Source organism: Mchenga conophoros, linkage group LG3 (genome assembly GCF_057382185.1).
Source record: "Mchenga conophoros isolate Kocher_MC1m ecotype Shallow Benthic linkage group LG3, M_conophoros_male_GT1.1, whole genome shotgun sequence".
NCBI classification, from domain to species: domain Eukaryota; kingdom Metazoa; phylum Chordata; class Actinopteri; order Cichliformes; family Cichlidae; genus Mchenga; species Mchenga conophoros.
In genome coordinates, this window is record NC_140528.1 from 19,953,143 (window position 1) to 19,975,157 (window position 22,015).

Sequence of the window (22,015 nt, forward strand, 5' to 3'; positions counted from 1 at the left end):
ATACTGCTTGTTGTGTTTTAATAGGTGTACGTGATAAAGTGTACAGTCAATAAATCCTATATCATTCTCACTTTTAGACCACAATGTCATATTCTGGTATTCAGCTGGCAACGTAAGTGCAGAAATAGTACAGTGGATAGGGTAGGTTAGATCTATGTGACGACATATTTCGTAACCTATGTCTGAGTTATGTAACAAAATCACTGTTTGACCTTCACTTGTGTGAGCAGTTATCATGTTGTTGAACAGTGTGAGAGAAACAAAAGTGTGGCTCCCAGTCATGGGATTACCTGTTAGTGGCGTCTGTACACGTTTTTTTTGGCACAGTGTGTGACATAGAGTACCGGACAAAAAGGATGTTGAGTTCATTCTCTGCTGAGGGTCCAGCTGACACAGAGGATGTTCCTTCTCCATCATGTCGGTACATAGGGCAGAGAAAACATAAGCTGTTATCAGTGTCAGCAAACATTTCACCCTTTGTGTTAAATGAAATACATAAATTCATTTTTGCTTTGGGTGTCTGCGGCTGCTGGAAAACTGAGCTAAATTTGCACCTCTAGCTTGTCCAACAGTGCATAAAGCGTTTTATGAATACTAGGATGGATTCATCAGGCTTCTGTTTACACATAGTTACTGCATTTAAGTCAATTTTGTCTCTGGACATTGTTAGCAGGAATTTCTTTAGATTCTTAAAGAAATCGGCGACTTTGTCATTATTTACCCTCCTTTTGTCCATAGCGGTAACATTTGATGCATCACGTCGCGGCATTCTATCATATATTTTCTACAGGACTTTTTAAGCAGACTACTTTTCTTATCACAAATGATATTCAACATTTCTACTGACCTGTTTTCTGGCGATAATCGTTCGGGATAAGGCTCCGAAAAGAAATTAGAATGCATTGAACTTCTTAAGTTGTAAACAAAGTCAGTCACATAAGCACTCCCGCATGTTCTGGATACGTGATCATGGACGTCTTCACCGATTCGCGGACGTAGGTTACACGTAACCGGAAATGGGAGTTGTACTGAGCCGTTATTTGAGACTTTATTTTGTATTTTATTAATTTTTGGTTTTACAGGTACTTTAGATTTTTTATCGGACCTGTCTGTGGTCTTTGAATTATTCTGACCCATGTTCAGTGATTTCCAGAGGGGTTTACACGCTAGGAGGATTTAGGTTAGTATTTTCGCTGCGGCACAGCTGAGGTCACTTTAAATTTATTGCTAGCAATTTTTTGTTTGTGTGAGCAACTCTCACTTAGCGAGCAACTTCTCGCTTAACGAGCAACTTCTCGTAAAACAACAGGCAACTTCCTGTGTCTTTCTGCTTTTAATTTACTGCTTTTAACCCTTGTATGGTAATCGGGTCTGTGAGACCCGTTTTCAGTTTTCTTTCGTTTTTTTTTTTTTTTTTTTAACAAAATTAAATTTAATTATTTACTAGCTTTCTGTGAGTGAGCAACTTCTCACTTTTTAACGTACGTTTCAAGATAACAGACAACTCCCTGTGTCACTCTTTGGTGAGCAACTTCTCACTTAACGAGAAGTATTTAAGACAACAGGCAACTTTCTGTGTCACTTTTCTAAGTGAGCAACTTCTCACTTTTTAACGTACGTTTAATTAAACAATTAATTATTATTATTTTTTTAAACAAAATTAAAATATTCAAGACAACAGGCAACTTCCTGTGTCCACCAACACCACACAAGGGTTAATTTACTTTATTCGGGGACTGAGGAAGTCGTCAGTGTATCTCTCTGGATCACTAAGTGAAACTTCGTCAGCATATCCCGTTTCTTTATGGATCAATCACTGAGAGAGGTATAATAGGTCTTTATATAAATATGAAAGACGCATATTTACCTTCTGTCAGGGATCCCACTTCTGACACCAAAATTGAAGGAAATTGCCTTCCCGGGTTTCCTCCGTGGCGTGAGCGATAAGCAGAGTTCTGTCCTTTCCTTCTAAGATTCCTAATTATTTAAAGTAACACTCAGGTATGCCGTTCAGCTGGGTTAGTTACAGCGCCGGGAGCAGCTTGGGAGAACAAGAAAACAGAGACTGCTTTAGGTTGCCTTCCCAATCGACTCAAAGGTTTATTTGATACACAGCAGTTTATATAGATGAAAAAAAAGGTTCGTGTGTCAGCTTTCCCAGTTCAAACCGGTACAGACTAAATAAGGAAACGTCTTCCTGCCTTGTGAGCAAAGAAGTATCCTGTGTGTAGTTTATCAGTTCAGCTATAATTTATGATCATCCCAGCAAAATACACTCCTAGACATAAAATACAGAGTTCTTTCATTAGTGAATTCTGAAACAAACCACCTAGCCTTTAACGAGCCTTTTCCAGGAGATAAAGAAAAAGGGAGGATGGGAGTAAGGAAGTGGTCTCATCTCTGTGGTGTTTTCGACCTTGGGGTACCAGCTTGTGAGTCCTACATATTAATTCTTGGGTCACAGAGAAAGAGAAAAACAACTAGTAGTTGGGCCTTATTGAGTAACAGTTTTCCTGTATAAAACAATATCCTGTAAATGCTACTATGGTATCAAAATACCTAACAGTAATCTTTTTGAATTGGTTGTTTTTTCCTTGGAAACATGTTGGAGTTTCTATACGATGACTTTGAAGAGCTTGTGGTGAACGTTTTGTAGGCTGCAAACACAGATGCTGCTGAAACGAACTAAAACTTGCTGTTTCTCACCCCTACTTAAGGAAAAACATCAAAGGACTTAAGATTCTTAAGATCTATGACATCATCACTCCCTAAGCCAATGAGATTGTCACAAGACATTTTGGAATGGGGTATTTTTTTTTAAATTGTTTTCAAACTTAACTTAAAATTTCAGTGTTTCCTGGTTGTGGACTATTGGTTAGTCCAGCCGATTAAGAAATTAATTGTCACAAACATCACTAATATTATATAACAGACGACAGAAAACACGAGTTTTTTTTCTACTCAATAGAGGTATAATAAAAGTTTTTTTAATTATCCTACTTTTTATAAAAGAGAACATTTATTAAAGATTATGTATTTAATTAAAAAACTCTGTTCATCTAAAGCAGGGGTCAGCAACCTTTAAGACCCAAAGAGCCAAAGAGCCATAATTGGCCTATCTGGGGTTGAAAGGCTCGATAAATGCATGGCGTTTCGCCGGGTACACCGGCTTCCGCGAGTGTGACGCTTATTTTGAGCGATGAAAAAATAAGAAAATATAATTTTATTTGTATATTGCAAAATCACAATAATCTTCCAATTTAGAACTACAAGTTAAAAAAAGAACTAACATAAATAAAATACACTTCAGCTAATTTATTTTCACAAACCACGCGGAGCCGCACTATAAGGACTAAAGAGCCGCAGGTTGCCGACCCCTGATCTAAAGGGTTTAACAAAAAGGGGGAGCTTCCTGCTGGAAATTGAAATGTCCCCATGTCCCCACTGGGCGATCGTGGCTCAAGAGTTAGGAGTTCGCCTTGTAATCGAGCCCCGGCTTGGACAGTCTCGGTCGTTGTGTCCTTGGGCAAGACACTTCACCCGGCAAGACACTTCACCCGTTGCCTACTGGTGGTGGTCAGAGGGCCTGGTGGCGCCCCAGGGTGGCTGTAGCTACATCACCAGTGTGTGAATGTGTGCGTGAATGGGTGGATGACTGAACGTGGGTGCTTAACTAGTTAAAAAAACAAACAAACATCTGTCTCTTATTTTTTATGTCACACAGGAAAGAAGCTTCAATGTCTGATGAGAAGACATTAATTTGTTGGTGTTTGTGGTGTTTGGTGCAGTTTTCTTGTTCTCTGGCTTGTTGTTTATTTACAGTGGAGATGAAGATCTCTAACAAGTTGATTTGTTCACATTTGCGCATTTTTAAGAGGAATGTGTTTTTTGAGTTTGTACACTATATGCATGTAAGGCAACCGTTTCCTTTTTCTGTATTTTTGTGTGCTGCTCTTTTAACAAAAGGGGAACAAAAGACATTTAAATCGACCTCAGATGATTTGTTTAAATTTTTACAAGGTCTTACTGAGGTGATGCAAAGTGAAACATGCTTCTTTTTTGGTAATGTGCTGGAAAAGCTTGAAAATTGACCTTGAATGTGCTTAAAAAGTGCTTGAATTTGACCCTAAAAATGTGTATGAACCCTGCATATATTGCAGTATTTACAGTTTATAGTAGGAATTTCATGGCAACAGCTAATCTTTATTTTGTTCACTGGGAAATGAAATGCTGCCAATTCACAAAGCTGTGCTTCAGCTGCACTTCCTGTTGTAGACTTGTGATGCACACAGGCTCTGTTCCAGCACTCAGCATGTTCTTCCTTATTTGCTCCACCAGGGGGAGCTCCTAAACTATGACATCTTGATAGGAGTGAACCAGGGAGAGGGGCTGAAGTTTGTGGACGACAGTGAGGACAACGACGGCATCTCAGCTGCGGCGTTCGACTACACCATCTCCAACTTTGTTGACAACCTCTACGGCTACCCAGAGGGTGAGGACGCCACCTCTGTACACTGCCACTTTTTCAGTTATTCCATTTTACAGCCTCCTCTCACGTAACTGCATTTTGCAGCATCATCAGGTTTTGTCTCATTAGGAGCCGCGTTTGTTGATTTGTTCGTTTTTTTCTGTTTGCTGTATTCATTAAAATAAACGGATAATCGTCAAAATGACAAATGTGGACAATTATCAAAGCTTACATTACAATTCTGACAGCTTGAGTTCACATGAATTTTCAAAAGAATATAAAAAGCTGTGAAAGTGCTTTAAGCGTTTAAAACATGCGAGTAAAGAATGGAATCAGTAACATGTGAGCCCAGTGAAGTGCATCAAACAAGACAAGCGTGCTAAAGAGAGCCACTCATCCACATCACGGCGTGTCTGCGCCTTAACCTTTGAGGCTCTGTGGGCAGTAATGCTATCATCCCCCAGGTAGTCGGCTCCCAATCTCAGTGTCGGTGTTTCTGACAGATCGGCCTGCGAACCCCTCACAGCCGGACCACAGTCACAGTACAGACATGTTTGGATAATGCAGTCATGCTTCCTCTCTGCTGCCTGTCACTCCTTCTGTTATCAGAAAGACTTTTTTTCCTCTCTAGATTTCTCACTCACTTCCTGTTTACGGACCACCAGTGGGTGGCACCAGCTGTGGCCACTGCCAAACTCCATGCTGAGTTTCAGTCCCCAGTTTACTTTTACACGTTCTACCACCACTGCCAAACCGAGACGCGGCCCGAGTGGGCCGACGCCGCGCACGGAGACGAGATACCTTACGTGTTCGGCGTACCGATGATCGGTGCCACGGACCTGCTCCCGTGCAACTTCTCCAAGAACGATGTGATGCTGAGCGCTGTGGTCATGACTTACTGGACTAACTTCGCAAAGACTGGGTAGGCCTCATGTCACAGTAGTGTAAACTGTACACGTTACTGTATGTTCTCTGACAGCCTTCTAGTCATGTTGAATACTTGAATCTAGGTTGCTAGTTTAATTCCCGTGTGGCTTTGAAGAATTGAACATACTGGTTCACCAAAAGCATCCAGATCCCAGAGCAGCCGGTTGGTCTTAGATAGTTTAAAGGTTGCACAGAGAATGGGCCTCCTGTCTGTATTCAGTGTATTGATGCCACATGTTACTTATAATGGAGACTGAATATAACTTTGAACTGAAACGTTTAACCTTTATGCTCCACCAGGGACCCCAACCTGCCCGTCCCTCAGGACACCAAGTTCATTCATACCAAGCCCAACCGCTTCGAGGAGGTCATCTGGACCAAGTTCAACTGGAAGGACAAGCAGTACCTTCACATCGGTTTGAAACCTCGTGTCAGAGACAACTACAGAGCTAACAAAGTGGCCTTTTGGCTGGAATTAGTCCCTCATCTTCACAGCCTGCACGACGTGCTCTTTCCCACCACTACGCGCTCCCCCGCAGGCCGTGACCCCGGCACCATGAGGCCCAGAAACAACGTTCCTCGAACCACTCGTCATCCTTACCCTACCTTCCCATCAGATCCTGAGCCCGAGGGCTCAGAGCGCCCGCCCCAGGACCTCTTTCCCAGACACACCCGCGACTACTCCACCGAACTGAGCGTGACAGTTGCAGTTGGAGCGTCGCTCTTCTTCCTCAACATCCTGGCCTTCGCTGCCCTTTACTACAAGCGTGACAAGCGGCACGAGATGCGCCGGCACCGGCTGTCCCCTCAGCGGGGCGGCCCCGCCAACGACCTGGCTCACAGCCAGGAGGAGGAGATCATGTCCCTGCAGATGAAGGACTGGGAGCACGACGCTCACCACGACATGGAGCCCCTGCGACCCCACGACATCCTGCGGCCCGCCTGCCCTCCCGACTACACCCTGGCGCTGCGCCGCGCCCCCGACAACGTGCCGCTGATGACGCCATACATCATCACCGTGATCCCCAGCACCATCACCAGCATGCAGCCTCTTCACGCCTTCAACACATTCCCCTCCACCGGCCACAACAACACCCTGCCCCACCCCCACTCCACCACCAGGGTATAGTAGGGACAGGCCCGACACAGCGCCACCTAGGGACCAGGAACACTGGCTCTGCTTCCGCTCTGGAAGGGAGGCCTCTAGACCTGGGCCTTCGTTCTGTCCTCTTATTCTCTTCTTTCTCCAAAAGCAACTACACCTGCTGCGTCATGTGCTGTGAAACTTGGCAGCTCCCTCCACTGGTGGCATGTGGAGGTGCAACTGAAGTGTCCAGCAGCAGATGAGCAGTTTGGGGTGGGTGACTCAGATCTTTCAAAGATACTGTTTTCAAAGACGGTCTGCTGTTTCCAGGCTCAAGACCTCCAACATTTGTCAAAGGGACGAATGCTCTCTCGCTCCTCGCTGTTTTCTCTTTTTTACGTTGGCGTCATCTCTTTTTCCATCTCCTGTGTGTTATGTGCACATTATGCTTCTCTTTTCTACATCCGTGTTTTATTACTGCTCTCTTCCTCTCATTTGACACGCCTCCCTCCTGCTCTTCTCTAAAAATTCCCGATCTGCTGAGCAGTCTGGAGGGGGGAGGCGTACACTAAACATATAACTATGAAAACACTGATATCTTTCATTCTACCAGCATTTTTAGGTGCCAAGTAAGTACTGCTGTGTTTCATTTCTCATCGAGGGAGAAGAAAAACCAAAGAAAAATAGAGTATCGCTATTTACCGTCAACTAACAGAGTTCTGTCATGTTCTCATGACAAAGTGCCAAACTGGCCTCAGTCGTGATTTTCTTTCTTCCATCTTCTCTCTTTTTGTTGTTTTGTTTGAAGCATTTGTTTAATTGTTGTTTTTTATTGTGTGGAAAGAATTTTTCTGAAAATATAGATATAGAGAAATGATATTATATATAGTTCTATATAAAATGTGTACAAAGGAGAAAGTATATAAAAGGGTTTTCTCAGTGGGGGATCTATGCATGAATTATTTTTAAAGACGCGGGGAAAAGGACACTGTACCTGTCGATGCACGTTTCCCAAAATCTAAACGAGTCATATCGCTCCATGTTTGCTACTTTTGGTTTTTGGTTTTCTCCCGCAGAGTAAGAGCATCGCAGGAGCATCGCAGGAGCATCGCAGGAGCATCGCAGGAGCATCGCAGGAGCTCCTGAAGTCAAACGACGCCTCCCAGCACTCATTTATTAAAACGGAGTCGATGCCAAAAGTCTTAAACGTTAGAATCAAAGCAACAGCTGTGAACTCAGTCATGGTGTCATGTGCAGCCTCCATCTTACTGTCACTACTTTTTCATTTTAGGGTACGTGAGGTAAAGCGTCCGTCGATGTAGCTTGATTGTACAAAATTATTTTTCTACGTTATTAACAAAACAGAGCAGAGACTGATGCTGCTCCTGTCTGACCCGCTTATGTCTGCCACATGTGTATTCTGACTTCATATCATCACTGCTCCCTCCCTCCTCCTCTCTCCATCCTACACCGCCTTTGTTATTTAACACTGACCCCCCCCCCCCCCCCCCAAACTGATAATCAGACAAATTCCCAAACAGCTGACTTCACTGTGTCGACACCGTTCCTGACTATTTCTGACCTCAGTTCAGCTCTGCTATTATCCTCACATTAAGGGTTCGTTCACCTGCCTGCAGATGATCTGTGAGCTCGTCGGTTGTAAATTAAACTCTAAGCACACTGAGGGTAACCGGGAGGCGTTCAGGGCCTGCAGTGCAGAGCTGCAACATGAAAAAAAGGGATGGGGGCTCAGATCTCCTGAACAGGGTGGAAACAACACGGTGGGTTTGTGCTGTTTGTGATTCCTGCTCCGTCACTCTGGTGGAGACCACTGCAGCTCAGCAGCGCTCCCTGCTGATCCTCTGATGAAGATGTCAACAGTATGTAAACTGAGCTGATGTGCTGCTGTTTGAGCCCACGTGGTAGCGTACGTCCAGTATGGGAGAACTTAGTCACCGGTGCTGTCTTTGCTTGTGCTCTAGCTTTAGCCTGTTTGATTGTTTGTTTTCTATTTTATTACTGCCTAAAAGGGGAGGTGGGGGAAACACATGCCTGACTTCTCCTGTCAGAGGTTTTGTAAGCTCAGTGGAAGGGAAACGTGCACAATGTAAATCATAAAACAACTGAGTGGGGCTGTGCTGCAGGTGGATCAGTGCTGTGGACAGTAGCTGTGGAAAAGAGACTGGACAAAGACTCTCAGCCTTAAATACAGGACAGAGGATGATCCGATCATCTTTCAGCTAACAGTGTCGAGCAGAAGGACGGCCGGCTGATGCGTCCGTACGAACCCTTTTGTACTCACTCCTGTGTATAAGGAGGTGGCGAGGGGTTGTGTAGTTAACCTCAGCACCACACAGCTACAGCAGAGGAGAGAACACAAACGAGTCCTTTCATTCGGCTCTGTTCTTTCTCCTTGTCTGTTTTATAAGCTAACACTAGAGGGCGCCATTGTGGCACATTCAGCGCTCACTCTGAGGTCACTGGACAGAGAAGAAAATACCAAACTGGGAGACGGATGGAGTCGAAACATCTGGAAGAAGATCAGAGCTGTACATTTTTAAGTGTAAGAAAAAAAACAGACAAAATATTTGTAAATATTAAGTTTCTTGTTTATTTTGTTTTGTTTTGTTTTTTTTTTGGAGTGAATGAATGATATGCTTATTTTGTGATGACAAAAGACAACAGGTGCAGTTTGTAATGAGAAGAAAAAATGGCCGTTAGCTTGAGGTTTCAAATGAGTTCATCCTTACCACCGATCAGTTTTGTCTTTGTTTTTTCGACATTTATTTGATTTTTGTCATAACGTTGATCGTTATCATGTGACCATCCGGTAGCAGGAAGGTCGCTGTAGCAGAAGTCATCTCCACTGAAGCCCCCTCACAGCAGAGGGCCAGTCATGCTGTTTATTAGGATTTGCTAGTTTTCAGTGAGAGAAAACATTTTCATCAAGTTTTAAATCGTTTCATTGCTCTTTTCTCTGCGATTGTCATAAAGTCGTCGTCCTCTTTTCAAGCCTTAGCTCGCTTTTATTTTGAAACATGAGTCTTGTGATCAGAGATGAATCTGTGCTGCATGATGTGCGTAACATCAGAGCGATAAAAGCCAGCTTTTCCTTTCAGTGATTCGCAGTAAGGACATAAATGACCTAAACTGAGACAGAAAAAAAGTGCAGTCAGTTAAATGTTAGCTCACCTGTAGCAGTGTTTACATGTAGCCATGTTTGACAGACTCCAGGGCTTTGATACCATAAGATGCCTCATATCCTCACAGACTCATGAGATCACACAGGTGGTCTGACCTGCTCGTGTCACACTGTGCTGTCTGTCTGTCCGTTGTTTTTCTCCTGCAGTGATGTTATGTAGCAGAAAAACAGTTGGATGCTCGAAAAGTGCAGAGCGATGGGTGACGTGTGGAGAACATCACAGTCTGTGTGCGTTCAACAGCTGTTAGAGCCACACTTTGTCCTTTCTGTTGTATAATAGGATCCAGTCCGTCGCAGTACGCCAGCATTTACTGCTGTATCGCACCAGAAGCTCAGGAGGGATTAATCCAACAAAACATCGGCTTAGCTTTATACGGGCTAGCGCCGCCCTGCAATCAATGTGCAGGTGGGTTCCCAATTAACCCAATCACCTGATACAAGGAGCGAGTGCAGCGGAAAGAGAGCGAGGGTGGTAGAGCGAGAGAGAATGAGAGAAGAAAAAATGGAAGGCGAGTAGCCCATCTGGCTACATCGGCATGTTGGGTTCTTGTTCCGTCTCCTTTTCAGATTCTTCTGAGGAGGTATCAGTGGCCTGCTGGACAAATGAAACCTCTCCTCCATCAGAATCTGCTTCGTCCATTTTCTGAAGCAAAGCCAAAGCCTGTTGCGCGGAGAGGTTCTTCCTGCGTGGCAGTGATACGGAGGCCATCCTGATGTGCGTTCTCAGAAATGCGAACAAGAAATGATTCTCCCGTCTGGGTCGGTCTGCTTTTATGCACAGCACTGTGCTGTAGTCAAGCAATGCCACTCCCTCACATACACAGTGACAATGGAACAATGGAAGATCTGTGCTGAGACTCAAGGAAGGTGTGAATGTGTGTCTTTTATATTTGCAGGTCAGTCAATGTGTGGGATATTTTGTATAGATACGGCAGGCATTTCTGAAAGTCGTAACACAGAGGTTTGGCCTGACTTGGATCTGAGCAACTCTGAGTGTGCAAATGCAAATGTGCCAGGCCTCAAGGATAATGGGTGGTTTGCACAACAAAAGCTGGAGGAGAAATGAGCTGACGACCTGTGAAAATCTCAGCAGGGGTGATTAACACCTCGGGACTTGCACCAGAAAATAAAAAAGCCAGTAATTCTAGGGGGTGTTGGGTTTAGGGAAGTTACGCAAATTTGTGCAGGTTTAGTAAATCTAGTGATAAATACGTGGTAGAAATCCCAAAAGGGTGATTCTGTTCACCTGGACGTAGCATTTTCAACGGGAGAAACGCCTCCTGAACTGAATTGTCTCAGTTGATGGCCATGCGGTTGGCCTCCTGAACTGTTTCTTTGGACTGTTTTTCCTCCTCTTCTGAGTTTTCCTTCCTGGAGCTCCAGCACCCACCCAGGTTTGGTGGAAATGTTCTAATTTTAAGAGTTTCATTGCAAAAGAATAAACTGCTGATGTCCGCAGAAGTTTTTAACTTTGGTTGAAAGGACAAACTATGAAAAATAATAGACCTTTGAGGATTTGAGCATATGGCAAACATTATGCAAAGTTCCTCTTAATTGTAAAACACAAATCTGAGGATGTTGGAAGACATGTGTGGTTCTCATCAGCTTTGTGGCATGTAGATGCTCCTTTTATTAATATTCCTAAGTCTGGAAGAATACTCATAAACACTGAGGTCCTGCTATGTGCCAATGTGTATCTGGGCCATTACTAAACAAAGATGTGAAGCAATGTTAATAATTGTTGGTAACTTTTTTTTCATTTCCAGGTTTCAGTTACTGCTGTTGATATGTTAAGAGTAAGAATAAGTTCAGATTCTCTTAAAGATAACAACACTAATATGTTAACAATTGTTGGACTTGTGGAGGTATTTTGAGAACCCTTATAAACATCTGAAGGAAAAATATTCTTTAATCATAGATGCAGACTCATAGAAAAAATATTGATTAATCATTTTATTTGATTTTGTAGAGTTAGAACAAACAGATTGGATTCTCAAAATCAGTCAGTTTCTTGGGGTCTGAAGCAACAACAGAACAGGGCTCTGAATTTTTGGCAGAAGCCCTTTTTTTTCTTCTTTTTCTCCTTTTTCTCCTTGATTTTAATGTTGTCAGACTTCTCTGAATTATTAGTAAAAGAGACAACTGGCTCAGACATGGATAGACATACAGAAGGGAGTTCCTCACTAGGAAGATCATCAGACGTTGCCAGACTTTCAGAAGCAGGCTCTTTAGTAGGAAGAACATCAGCCTTTGATGAACTTTCAATGAGAGGTTCTTTAGTAGGATGAACATCTGGAACATCTGACTTTGGCAGACTTCCACGAGCGGGTTCTCCAGTGGGAAGAATATCAGCCATTGTTGAACTTTCAAAAAGAGGTTCGGAAGTAGGAAGAACATCTGACTTCAGAACACTTTCCCAAGCAGGTTCTTGAGGTTCTTTAGGAGGAACAACATCTGGCTTCAGCAGATTTTTACAAGCAGGCTCTTTAGTCGGAAGAACATCAGCCTTTGTTGAACTTTCAAAAGGAGGTTCGGAAGTAAGAAGAACATCTGACTTTAGAACACGTTCAGGAGCAGGTTCGTGTGGTTCTTTAGTAGGAAGAACACCTGACTTCAGAACACTTCCACAAGCAGGTTCTTGTGGTTCTTTAGTAGGGAGAATATCTGACTTCAGAACACGTTCACGATCAGGTCCTTTTGGTTCTTTAGTAGGAACAACATCTGACTTCAGCAGATTTTCATGAGCAGGTTCTTTAGCTGGAAGAACATTGGCCTTTGTGGAACTTTCAAAAAGAGGTTCAGAAGTAGGAAGAACATCTGACTTCAGAACACGTTCACGATCAGGTCCTTTTGGTTCTTTAGTAGGAACAACATCTGACTTCAGCAGATTTTCATGAGCAGATTCTTTAGCTGGAAGAACATCAGCCTTTGTTGAACTTTTGGAAGGAGGTTCGTGAGTGGAAAAAATATCAGCAATTCGTGAACTTTCAACTGGAGGTTGGGAAGTGGGAAGAACATCTGACTTCAGCAGACCTTCAGGATGAGGTTCTTTAGTTGGAAGAACATCAGACACTACTGGACTTTCACAAGGGGGCTGGAAGATCTGGCATATGCTCGTCTTTGCTACATCAGAAATTGCCCTGAGTAGTCCTGGTGCAAAGTTTGCAATGTGGCTCAGCAGAATCTTTTCTGAATATTTCTCTCTGACTTCAGACAGGATACTTTGCACCATGTCATCTCTGATGGACCTTGAGAAGATGGCCTGGTTTTCCGTTGTTAGGAGAGATTTGGACACTCGATCCAAAGTGGCCTTTGTCACACTGGTGGAGAGGATGCTCAATTTTTGGGAGGACATGTTCAGTAGGGGGTAAGAAGGAAGCTTCCAGAAGCCATGCAGGACACGGGGAACCACCTCTATCACCACGTCTGTTGCAGTGAACAGTTTGGAGGTTTGTGCGTCCTGCTGCCTCTCTTTAAGGAGGTCAATGTACTTCCTGACATTGCTGAGGAGCTTAGGTGTTCTGCAGAATAAAGTTATAAGAATGATCTTTTACACCTATTTAAAAAAATAACAGAAATTTTGAAATACTGTAGCTGGACTGTTAATGATTTTATGTCAGAGGTGACTCACTGAAATTTAGGAGGTATGGCCTCTGGAAATTCCAGCAGCATCTGGGCTTGAAACTCGATGTCCCTCATTTTATTTATTGTGTTCACTGCCCACACCTGAAACAGAAAGCATGTTTACATTGCAGTTTTGTTGAGAGGTTATGTGATTGTAGTAAAAAAAAAAAAAAGATCTCCAAATGACTAAAACTCTTGTGAGTTTTCTAGTCTTACCAGTTTCAGAAGAGGTTTGGCTTCTGTTTCTTCCAAACCCTCCAATTCAAACTCCCAAAGTCTTCAAAAGAAAACAAAAGAGAGGTTTTCTCTCAGCATTTACACTTCAGCACAAACAGTTTCAGGTGTGAGGTGGATGGTCTGTAGGTGTCACAGTAACTCACTGCTCTCTGACTGTCTCTTTGCTCCTCTCCACCAAAAGATCTCCCATATCTTCTGCAGTGAGGCTTGATGGTATTTGGTTTTCCTTCTGAAGTCTGAGGAATTCCATCATCATTGCAATCTAAAAATAAAAGGAGACATTTAATCAGCATCAGTCCCAGGTCTTCAGAAATCACCTGACATTTTATCTCAGTTTTGTTTTGGATGGATCTGGGTCTTACCTGAGCCCTGTAACCTGGTAGATACCAGCAGATCTCCACAGCTGTGTTATATATGGGTGTGTTGAACAGCACCTGTCAAAGAAATAAGAAATTACTCATTGTAACTTAAATTGATTCTCAGTTTGTCAGCTTTTTAAAACTACATCAAATTCTTCAAAAATGCAGTAAAAACAAAAAGTGTCACATACCCTGATGGGTTTGTAGATCCCTTTACTGGCTTCCATTAAAACGCTGCTGTTCTATCACAGTTGGGGAAGAGAAACTTTCCAAAACTCTTCAAAACTTGTGTAAGATCAAATGTAGATATGAAAATACTCCTGACTTGATGGTTTTTCTTGCACAGATGAGCTCTTTTTCAAGTCTGATGCAGATTTAAAAATACACAATTCTAAAACAGTCACCATGGAAACATTTGATCCCTGCTTTATGTCATTAAATTAAAAGAAAACACTCTATTTTACACCACATTACACTATATGTTGTTCATTATATAAGTAAATAAGGGTAGGCTACAGCCGTCCTTAGGTCACTCCTGTGAAAAGATGCATACAAACTGGTGAATCAGAAAAGAAAGAAAGCCAACCTGCAGCATTATGTCCTTTTATGTTATTTCAATTCACTTCAGTTTTATTGATACAGCACCAAATCACAACAACAGTCGGCTCAAGGTGCTTTACTTTGTAAGGTAGACTCTAAAATAATATACACAAGGAGAAAAACCCAACAATCATATGACCCCCTATGAGCAAGCACATTGGCGACAGTGGAAAAAACTCCCTTTTAACAGGGAGGAAGCGCCGGCAGTAACAGGCTCAGTGAGGGGCGGCCATCTGCCAGGAGTGGTTGGGGTGAGAGAACGAAGATGGGACAAGAGGCATGCTGTGGAAGAGAGACAGAGATTAATAACAAGTGTGATTCAATGCAGAGAGGTCTATTAACACATAGTGAGGGAGAAAGTCTCTGTCTGCTTTTCCTAATGCTGAGGTGAGGAGGACTATTAGCCAATATAAAGGCGACACTGGCGACCCGAGTGTGGAAACAAATGGTTTGCACAAGAAGCGGTCACTGAGCGATCAAAGCTTATTTACCACACATAAAAAATCAAGGCAGAGTAGAAGCGGGTGGATCGATTTTTAATGAATTTTAAGATTATGTTTGTTTTTCTTATTCTTGAAAAAAAAGATCATTTACCCTCGCATTTGTTTCCCTTTTTATACACTACTACTTATGTGTTTTTTCTTATTTATGTCTATATTGTTTAGTTAAACAGATGACAGTTTTCCCCTTTTTACTACTTTTTGAACTCTATGCTGATGTTTAAAGATTTTATTATTACTAAATAATGTTTTTAACAATGAGGTGAAAATAAATACCAGATGAAACGATATTCTCTTCTGTTATCTTTTATTATTTGTTACTTGAATCAGTATCCGCGCTGCACACAATCAAAGTTATTTTCAAAACATGCAGAAACAGGTCTTATTTTGTTAACAAAATGACAAACCATTGCATCGTTACAAACAAGGTTATCACTGTACATATTAATTAGTCTTGAATAAGACGCTCCTTTTTGGACATGATATAGAAAAAACACACAGTGTTGTCCGCGGGTTACCGAAAAGTCCTTCTGAACCTGTCTCCCAGAATACAATATCCGAGCGGTGTTTTTAAAAGAAAAACTTTTATCTCGGGTGAAAACTTATCAGGTGAGTTACCGAAGCTGTCAAAAAAGTGCCCTTGCTTGTCTTTTGTGATATTGAACGCCAACCAGTGCTTCCCAGGTAAGTCTGATGGATCTGTATTCACAATGCCCATGCATGGATATCTGATGGGCTTTGTTGGCAGCTGGTCACATGCTAAGACGCCTAGAAGATGAGCCCTGTTACTAATCCTTTTAACAATGCTGGTTAGTTCTATTGTATTCATTTTGAATCTTTAGTAGTCGTCCAGCAGCACTTGTCTCATATTAGATATTTGGATGACTGAATCAAATACAGAGTAACACACCAGGTTCATTGTTCGGGGTAGCGGATTTCTGAAACGGGTTTCCAGCCTCACGCTCCCTGTTTGAACTAATGATACGTTCCCTGAATGTCCTTCATCAGCTTCCAGATTGAAACAGGAATTGTTTGGCCAGATACGACTGTCCATCAGCGTATAAACACATGAGTTCTATATCACAGTTTTAAAATTAAATGGATTACGTGTAAAAGAACCAGGATAAGCTTCGTTATCCACGAAGGCGATGATGTCAAATTTAGGCAACCTGCCCATAAATAAATTAGTTGATATTCTTGCCCCAGCAGGTGTGGAGAAGGTCTTTAAAGAAACTCTGCCTACAGCATATTTTGCATTTACATGATGCAGCGCCTTGCCGTGTGCCAGCCTGACACTTGGTGAGACACTGATTCTTTTCACAAATAAGCTGGCAGGGACGATTTTAACTTTACACGCGGTGTTAGCTCCAGTCATGAGAGCAAATTCGTCTTTAGAGCGCACAAATTTCAGCGACAGATCGATTCCATTAAGTAATAATTTTTCTTGAAAAAACAGGTCTGCGTGTACTGGAGCAATCAATTCAACAATACTGCTATTCGCTGTATAAGTACCTCTGGTCACCAGACCCTGGCTCTCCCCTTCTATACATGTATCATTCATGTGCGAGGCTGTGTCTGTACAGAATAAAGCGCTGCTGAACTGTGTGTCTAAAGTCTGCTTATTATAATTGATAAGACATTCTATTATGCCTCTGTATGGATACGTGTTGGATGATTGGCTAATCAAGCGATCCCCCAAATTTACATCTACCTGACTAAATAAGGTGCAACCTGGATAATTAACAAGTCCCACGTTTGTGTCACGGGGTGGAGAGGGACAAGTTACCTAAGATATTTTTATTGTGCATGTTTGGTTTTGTTTTTACTTTCTTTAATATTTTAATATTGTATAGTGTTCTATTCTTGGTTTTATTGCATGTTTTATGGTATTCATCGGTGACTTGTCCTGGAAAGTCTCCGCCCCTCCTTGATTATGAACCCGACACACCTGTGAGGTCCCGGGGCCAATAAGAGTGATGGGAGACGAGAGAGAGGAGATTGATGGTGGAGTGAGGACTGAGAGAGTGAACGGTATCAGGCGGTGGCGGTGCCACAAGCCCAGACGGGCTGGTGCCGGTTGGTGTGCCACAGGAAAGCGGTGGCAACCGGAACAGAAACATCGATAGGGCGGCGAGACGCCGCCGGGTTTTCCCTTCTTCTAAGGCGGCTAGAGTTGGCTAATGCAGGCACCAGCGCGCAGAGGCACCAGCGCGCAGAGAGCACCAGCGGAAGCCACGAGACGGCTGTGCCGATTTCCAGTTTTAAAGAAGCGGCGGGCGGAGTTGAGAGGTCTGCCCACCCGGGCATATCGGGGCGTGAGTGCGAGAGGGAGGCGAGGACTCCGCTGGTTCCTTTGGTTATACCACCTGCTGGATTTCTTAGCTCCCTGGGACTTTTAGGTCGTGGCGCAGGCCACAGGACTTTTAATGTTATGCTTTATTGATTTTTACTGTGTTACCCCTTGGCCAAGGTTGTTTTAATTCATTTTACATTTTTAACTATTTAAATATAATAAATTATATTTTTAATCTTACAGTTTAAATTGTGTGCTTTCCCTTGGCGGCTCCACTGCTCTGCCCGTTTTGAGGAAGGTTTCCTTCCTTTAAAAAAAAAAAAAAACACAAAACACTGTGGAAATAAAATCAGCCTTTCCGCTCCGTTACATAATCATCCCTGCCTAAGTTTGTGCCGTCAGCATCTGTGATTCTTACTCGTGTGTAGATATAGGAATCGTTTAGATCCAGGTAATCCTCTCCGGACGATGAGATTTAAACTCGATTGGACCGCCGTCTGTGATTGCAGAAACTGGTGGAATTTCAATAAAGGTCGTTTTCTCTATGGACGTTTGTGTGTATGGGACAGTAAAAAGATCGAGCTCTGTTTTTAGACATTCTCTGATTGGTTGTGTAACAGAGCCATTTAGAAGATGTCACATGCTGTAGTTTTTGAACGACTGGTTCTGGGTCTTTTCACTCCGCGTGGTTGTCTCCGTTTGGTGGCTTTCCTGGCAGGTTTTGTCGTTTTACGCTTTTTATGCGGCGGCGTATCACGCATGCGTGCAGTGGGAGGGGTCTTAGAAGGTTTGGGTGTATACACATACAAGCTGTTGCCATCCTGCTCAGTAGATGTTGGCTTGGTTATGTTGGATATCACATCAGACACTATGCCTGATGCTGCTGTTTTTAGGTGGGGTTTGACTATGCTGACTCCTTTTTTAAACAATGGTACAGCAATTCTAAACAGGCTGCTGAACAAACCTCCCAGACCTGCGCCACATTGCGTGCTGGTCCCAATATAACCATTCAATTCTCCACCAGCCTGATTTAAATAATATCTTACAGATTTTGCTTCATCTGTGTTGTAGACAGACATCCTTATTTTTTACAAATGGTGTCTTATGGGTCGGAAGTGGAGCTTGACAAACACCTTCCCGTATAAAAAGGGTATGTGTTGATTTTGATCGTCTATCAAATCAATTTCTATGTCATCGATTAAGGATTTCGAGACTGGTGTGTAGTGTGGGCTGTCAAATTGAAGAATGGTTCCCCGACGGTCTGCTCTTAATAGCCGCGCATGGGCGTCACCCACAAGCTGGTAATCAACGATATCTGCATAAATAAAAATGTTCTATTTTCCGCCGTATACGTCTGCAGGATGTGGTGCGTATGTGTTTTTATAATGAAGTACAAACGGGTCTTCTGATTTGAATCCTAAGATTCCTGCCAGTCTCCCTCTAAATGTGAGAACTGTGCCCCTAGGGCCCATAACACTAACATAGTTACTAACTTCACTGTATTGTGTTTTAATGTCGGTGTTATGTTTTAATGTTTTATTATCTGCGCCACAGATGCATAATGCCCCACAGACAGCTCAATCACGGTTATGGACAATGCTCCATTTGTGACTGGATCATAAATTTCCACTCGCGAATCTGATTGTGGAAAAGACAACCATAGTCTTGGGTATTGAAATTCTATAACACCGACCTCATACGGTTCATTTAAAACAATAGGTGTTATAACCTCAGGATAAAAATGCTCGGAAACTCAAGTGCCAAGTGCCTCTTTTTTTCTGCCAAGTATTTTCTCTATTTTAAACCTTTTGTTTTTGTCAGTAGTCACCTGCTGTATCTCAGGTTCGTAAATTACACCTTTCACTGCAGCTCTTGTGAGATCCTCCAGTTTGTATACGGGAGGGTCTCTTCCTAAACGCTCCTTTATGGTAAAGTACTCGTCTGTGTAGGTCTGATGGTAACCCTTTCAGAATATGCCTCGTAGTTTAGATATTCTCTCTGTATCGCCCACATTAAATTTAAAAGTCACCGGTTTTTGGGGTTTCATTTTGTACAGGGTGTTAAAGACTGCTTTCTCATTATCTTTGCACACCTCGGTGGGGTCATTTTGATAGAGCTGTGATAAGACAGGTTATAGGACTGTACAAGATCTTGGATCACATTAACATATCTTGGCGAGTTAACTGATGTTAAGTATTTCCACATTTTCCCCTTTAAGGTGCGGTTAAAACGCTCTACCACACATGATTTCATTTCACTAAAGGTTGAAAAATGTGTGATGTTATGCTGCTCCATTAGTTTTTTTAAATGTTTATTATAAAATTCCTTCCCTAAATCTGTTTGGAGTTTTTCAGGCACACGGCCCTCTCTCAGAATATCACCAAAAGCCTCAGCAACAGCCTGTCCTGTCTTGGTTTCAAGGCACCTAACCCATGCATACTTAGAAAACACATCTATGCATGTCAATAAGTACCTAACATTATCATCATCCGCAGAATATTCACGCATGTCAACCAAATCAGCTTGAAACTGTTTGTCAATCCCGTTAACCAAAACTCTATTTCTGTATCCTTGCATTTCTGTATCCTTGCATTTCTGTGTCCTCTATCCTTGCAGGTTTATGAAGAGTATATGTGTCATCTCCTTTTAAAAACGCTCCACGTCAGGTAATGACGGCTTTAAGCCTGTTGCCTCACTGACAGCGATACGGAGCTTCTTTACACTTCCTAAACCCCCTGGGTGTGCAGGGTTGTGATATATTTTTCTCAGCGTGTTTTCCATAATCACTTTGACCAAACACAAATGACCAGAAAAAAGTGTTAGCATACGTTTTTATTTCATTTTCTGTGTAGTGCACAGTAAGGTTTTTATAACAGATGTACATTAAATCTTGTGTCTCCCAGACCAGTAGTTTCCAATCATGTGGAGCAGCGCTGATTTAACTCCGCGGGTGTGATGATTGGTATTTAGCAGGTATCCGACATTCTCATCAGTGGTGCAAACAATGTGCGGCACTGATCTCAGTTCACACAGAAGACGCTCTGCAGTGCTGATGATTTGTGCTTCAGCCTCACTGACACTGTATGAGCAAACAAACAGACGGATGGCCGGGATGAATCGGGGCGTCCGGAGCTTTTCCATCACCTCATCATAGCAGGTCTCGAAGAAAAACACAGGCAGCTCAAACAGGCAACTGTGTTGTAACTGGCTGGGGTGACCGGATTGGCATCCATAACATATCTCCTGCACATACTCATTCAGTGCCGTCGACAGCAGGTGGAAGGTTGCGAGTTTAATGTTGAGTTCCGTTTCCTCAGACGGGTGTGATCCTGCAGAGTCCTGTGAGCATCCTGGAGAGGGGGGCGGAGTCGGTGGGGTCTGGTGTTAGAGTGAATTGTTAAATGTTTGTCATTTTTATGTTTACCATTTGTACATTGTTTTAACTCTGATGAAAGAAATTCCACTGTCCTTCCCCCCAGATTCTCAAGGATCAAGGTGGGGGGCTGTAGTCTTTTATCACAGACACATCCTTGTGCGTTTATGACCCTTTGGTCAGCAGGAGGTCTGACACACACACACACACACACTTACAGAAGTTCACACATATACATACAATGCCTTGTCTGGGCGTGGCTTTGTTCTGACGTGTTTTGTGTGAACGGTCTCTCAATAAAGGCAGCAGGAGGAGGAGGATCTAGAGGTCATTTTCATGGTGGCCTCCCTTGCGCAAATAATCGATCGATCGACTGTCTTGTTTTCTTCATGATGAATAAGTCTCTAGAATTCGCGGGGCTTGTGGAAACACAGATCCAACATCTGGATTAGCAGTGCTGGAGGGGGAGACTCTGAGCAGTCCACAACATGGCAGATGTTGTCTGTAAAAGAAATCCACACATTGCATTTTTTAAAAAATATCGGGTATAATGCCAACGTCTCTCACACAGAGACAACCTACCATTTGTTTTTTTTTTGTTTTTTTCTGTCCTCAGGGTTTTTGGCCTCAACATGGCAGAAGGTAAACCAATCTTCGGGCCATGTGCGAGCCGATCATATATACAAGACGCGTCCTAATATTCTCATAAGAAGAGTTGTTTGTATGTGCTAAAAAAACAAGCCTCAGAATGAAAACAAAATGAGGCTAATTAGTTCTTTGCCTTATATAGTGTACAAAGGTTGCAGCCTTGTTCTATCATGGAAATGTTAGTAGACTCCTATGACTCACAGAACATTTGAGCCGACCTGGTTTTCCATTTTAGGATGAAACCTCTTCTCACCCACACTCTGCTATTCATCTCTGTTTTTATGTTGCGGCTTTTGAGCCGGGTCGTAACACTGAAGATTACAAAGATCAACATTAAGACCAGTCTGTGCATTCAAAGCAGTGACAGAAAAGAGTGTGGGGCATTAACCCCCACTCACTGAAATGGCATCCAAGATGCCTTCATAACTTTAAGAAAAGGAAAGAAAAAAGGCAATAAAATGTAACTCTAGGAATCACTCATTTCATCCACCTTTGCCACCATTTTCCACATTAATTAGAAGATGAAATGAATCGATTAGCTCAAAGAAATTCCACTGCAGACGAGTGTTTTGGTGGTTAACCCTTGGTAAGTCCTAAAAAAAAAAAAAAAAAAAAAAAAAGTACCCCTTATGAAGACCTAGAGCCAAAAATCGACCACGCCATAAAAAGTGCTATAAAAAGATTATACATTAATATTTTT

The 22,015-nt window shown here is 42.6% G+C and overlaps 2 protein-coding genes across 2 annotated transcripts; one reads left to right on the plus strand and one right to left on the minus strand.

Moving 5' to 3' along the window:
* The first annotated feature begins 2,602 nt into the window (after positions 1–2,602).
* On the plus strand, positions 2,603–6,524 carry LOC146577596 (neuroligin-2-like). The gene is made up of 4 exons (XM_085267682.1): positions 2,603–2,641; positions 4,276–4,556; positions 5,082–5,390; positions 5,696–6,524. Exons 1-4 carry the CDS (start codon positions 2,603–2,605, stop codon positions 6,522–6,524), a joined length of 1,458 nt encoding a protein of 485 aa, XP_085123808.1.
* Positions 6,525–11,652: 5,128 nt separating this feature from the next.
* On the minus strand, positions 11,653–14,619 carry LOC146577597 (uncharacterized). The gene is made up of 6 exons (XM_085268334.1): positions 14,093–14,619; positions 13,905–13,976; positions 13,686–13,804; positions 13,522–13,582; positions 13,313–13,407; positions 11,653–13,202 (listed from the first exon to the last, which is right to left on the minus strand). The coding sequence occupies exons 1-6, from the start codon at positions 14,126–14,128 to the stop codon at positions 11,681–11,683; spliced, it is 1,905 nt and encodes a 634-aa protein (XP_085124460.1). The 5' UTR covers positions 14,129–14,619; the 3' UTR covers positions 11,653–11,680.
* Positions 14,620–22,015: the final 7,396 nt, after the last annotated feature.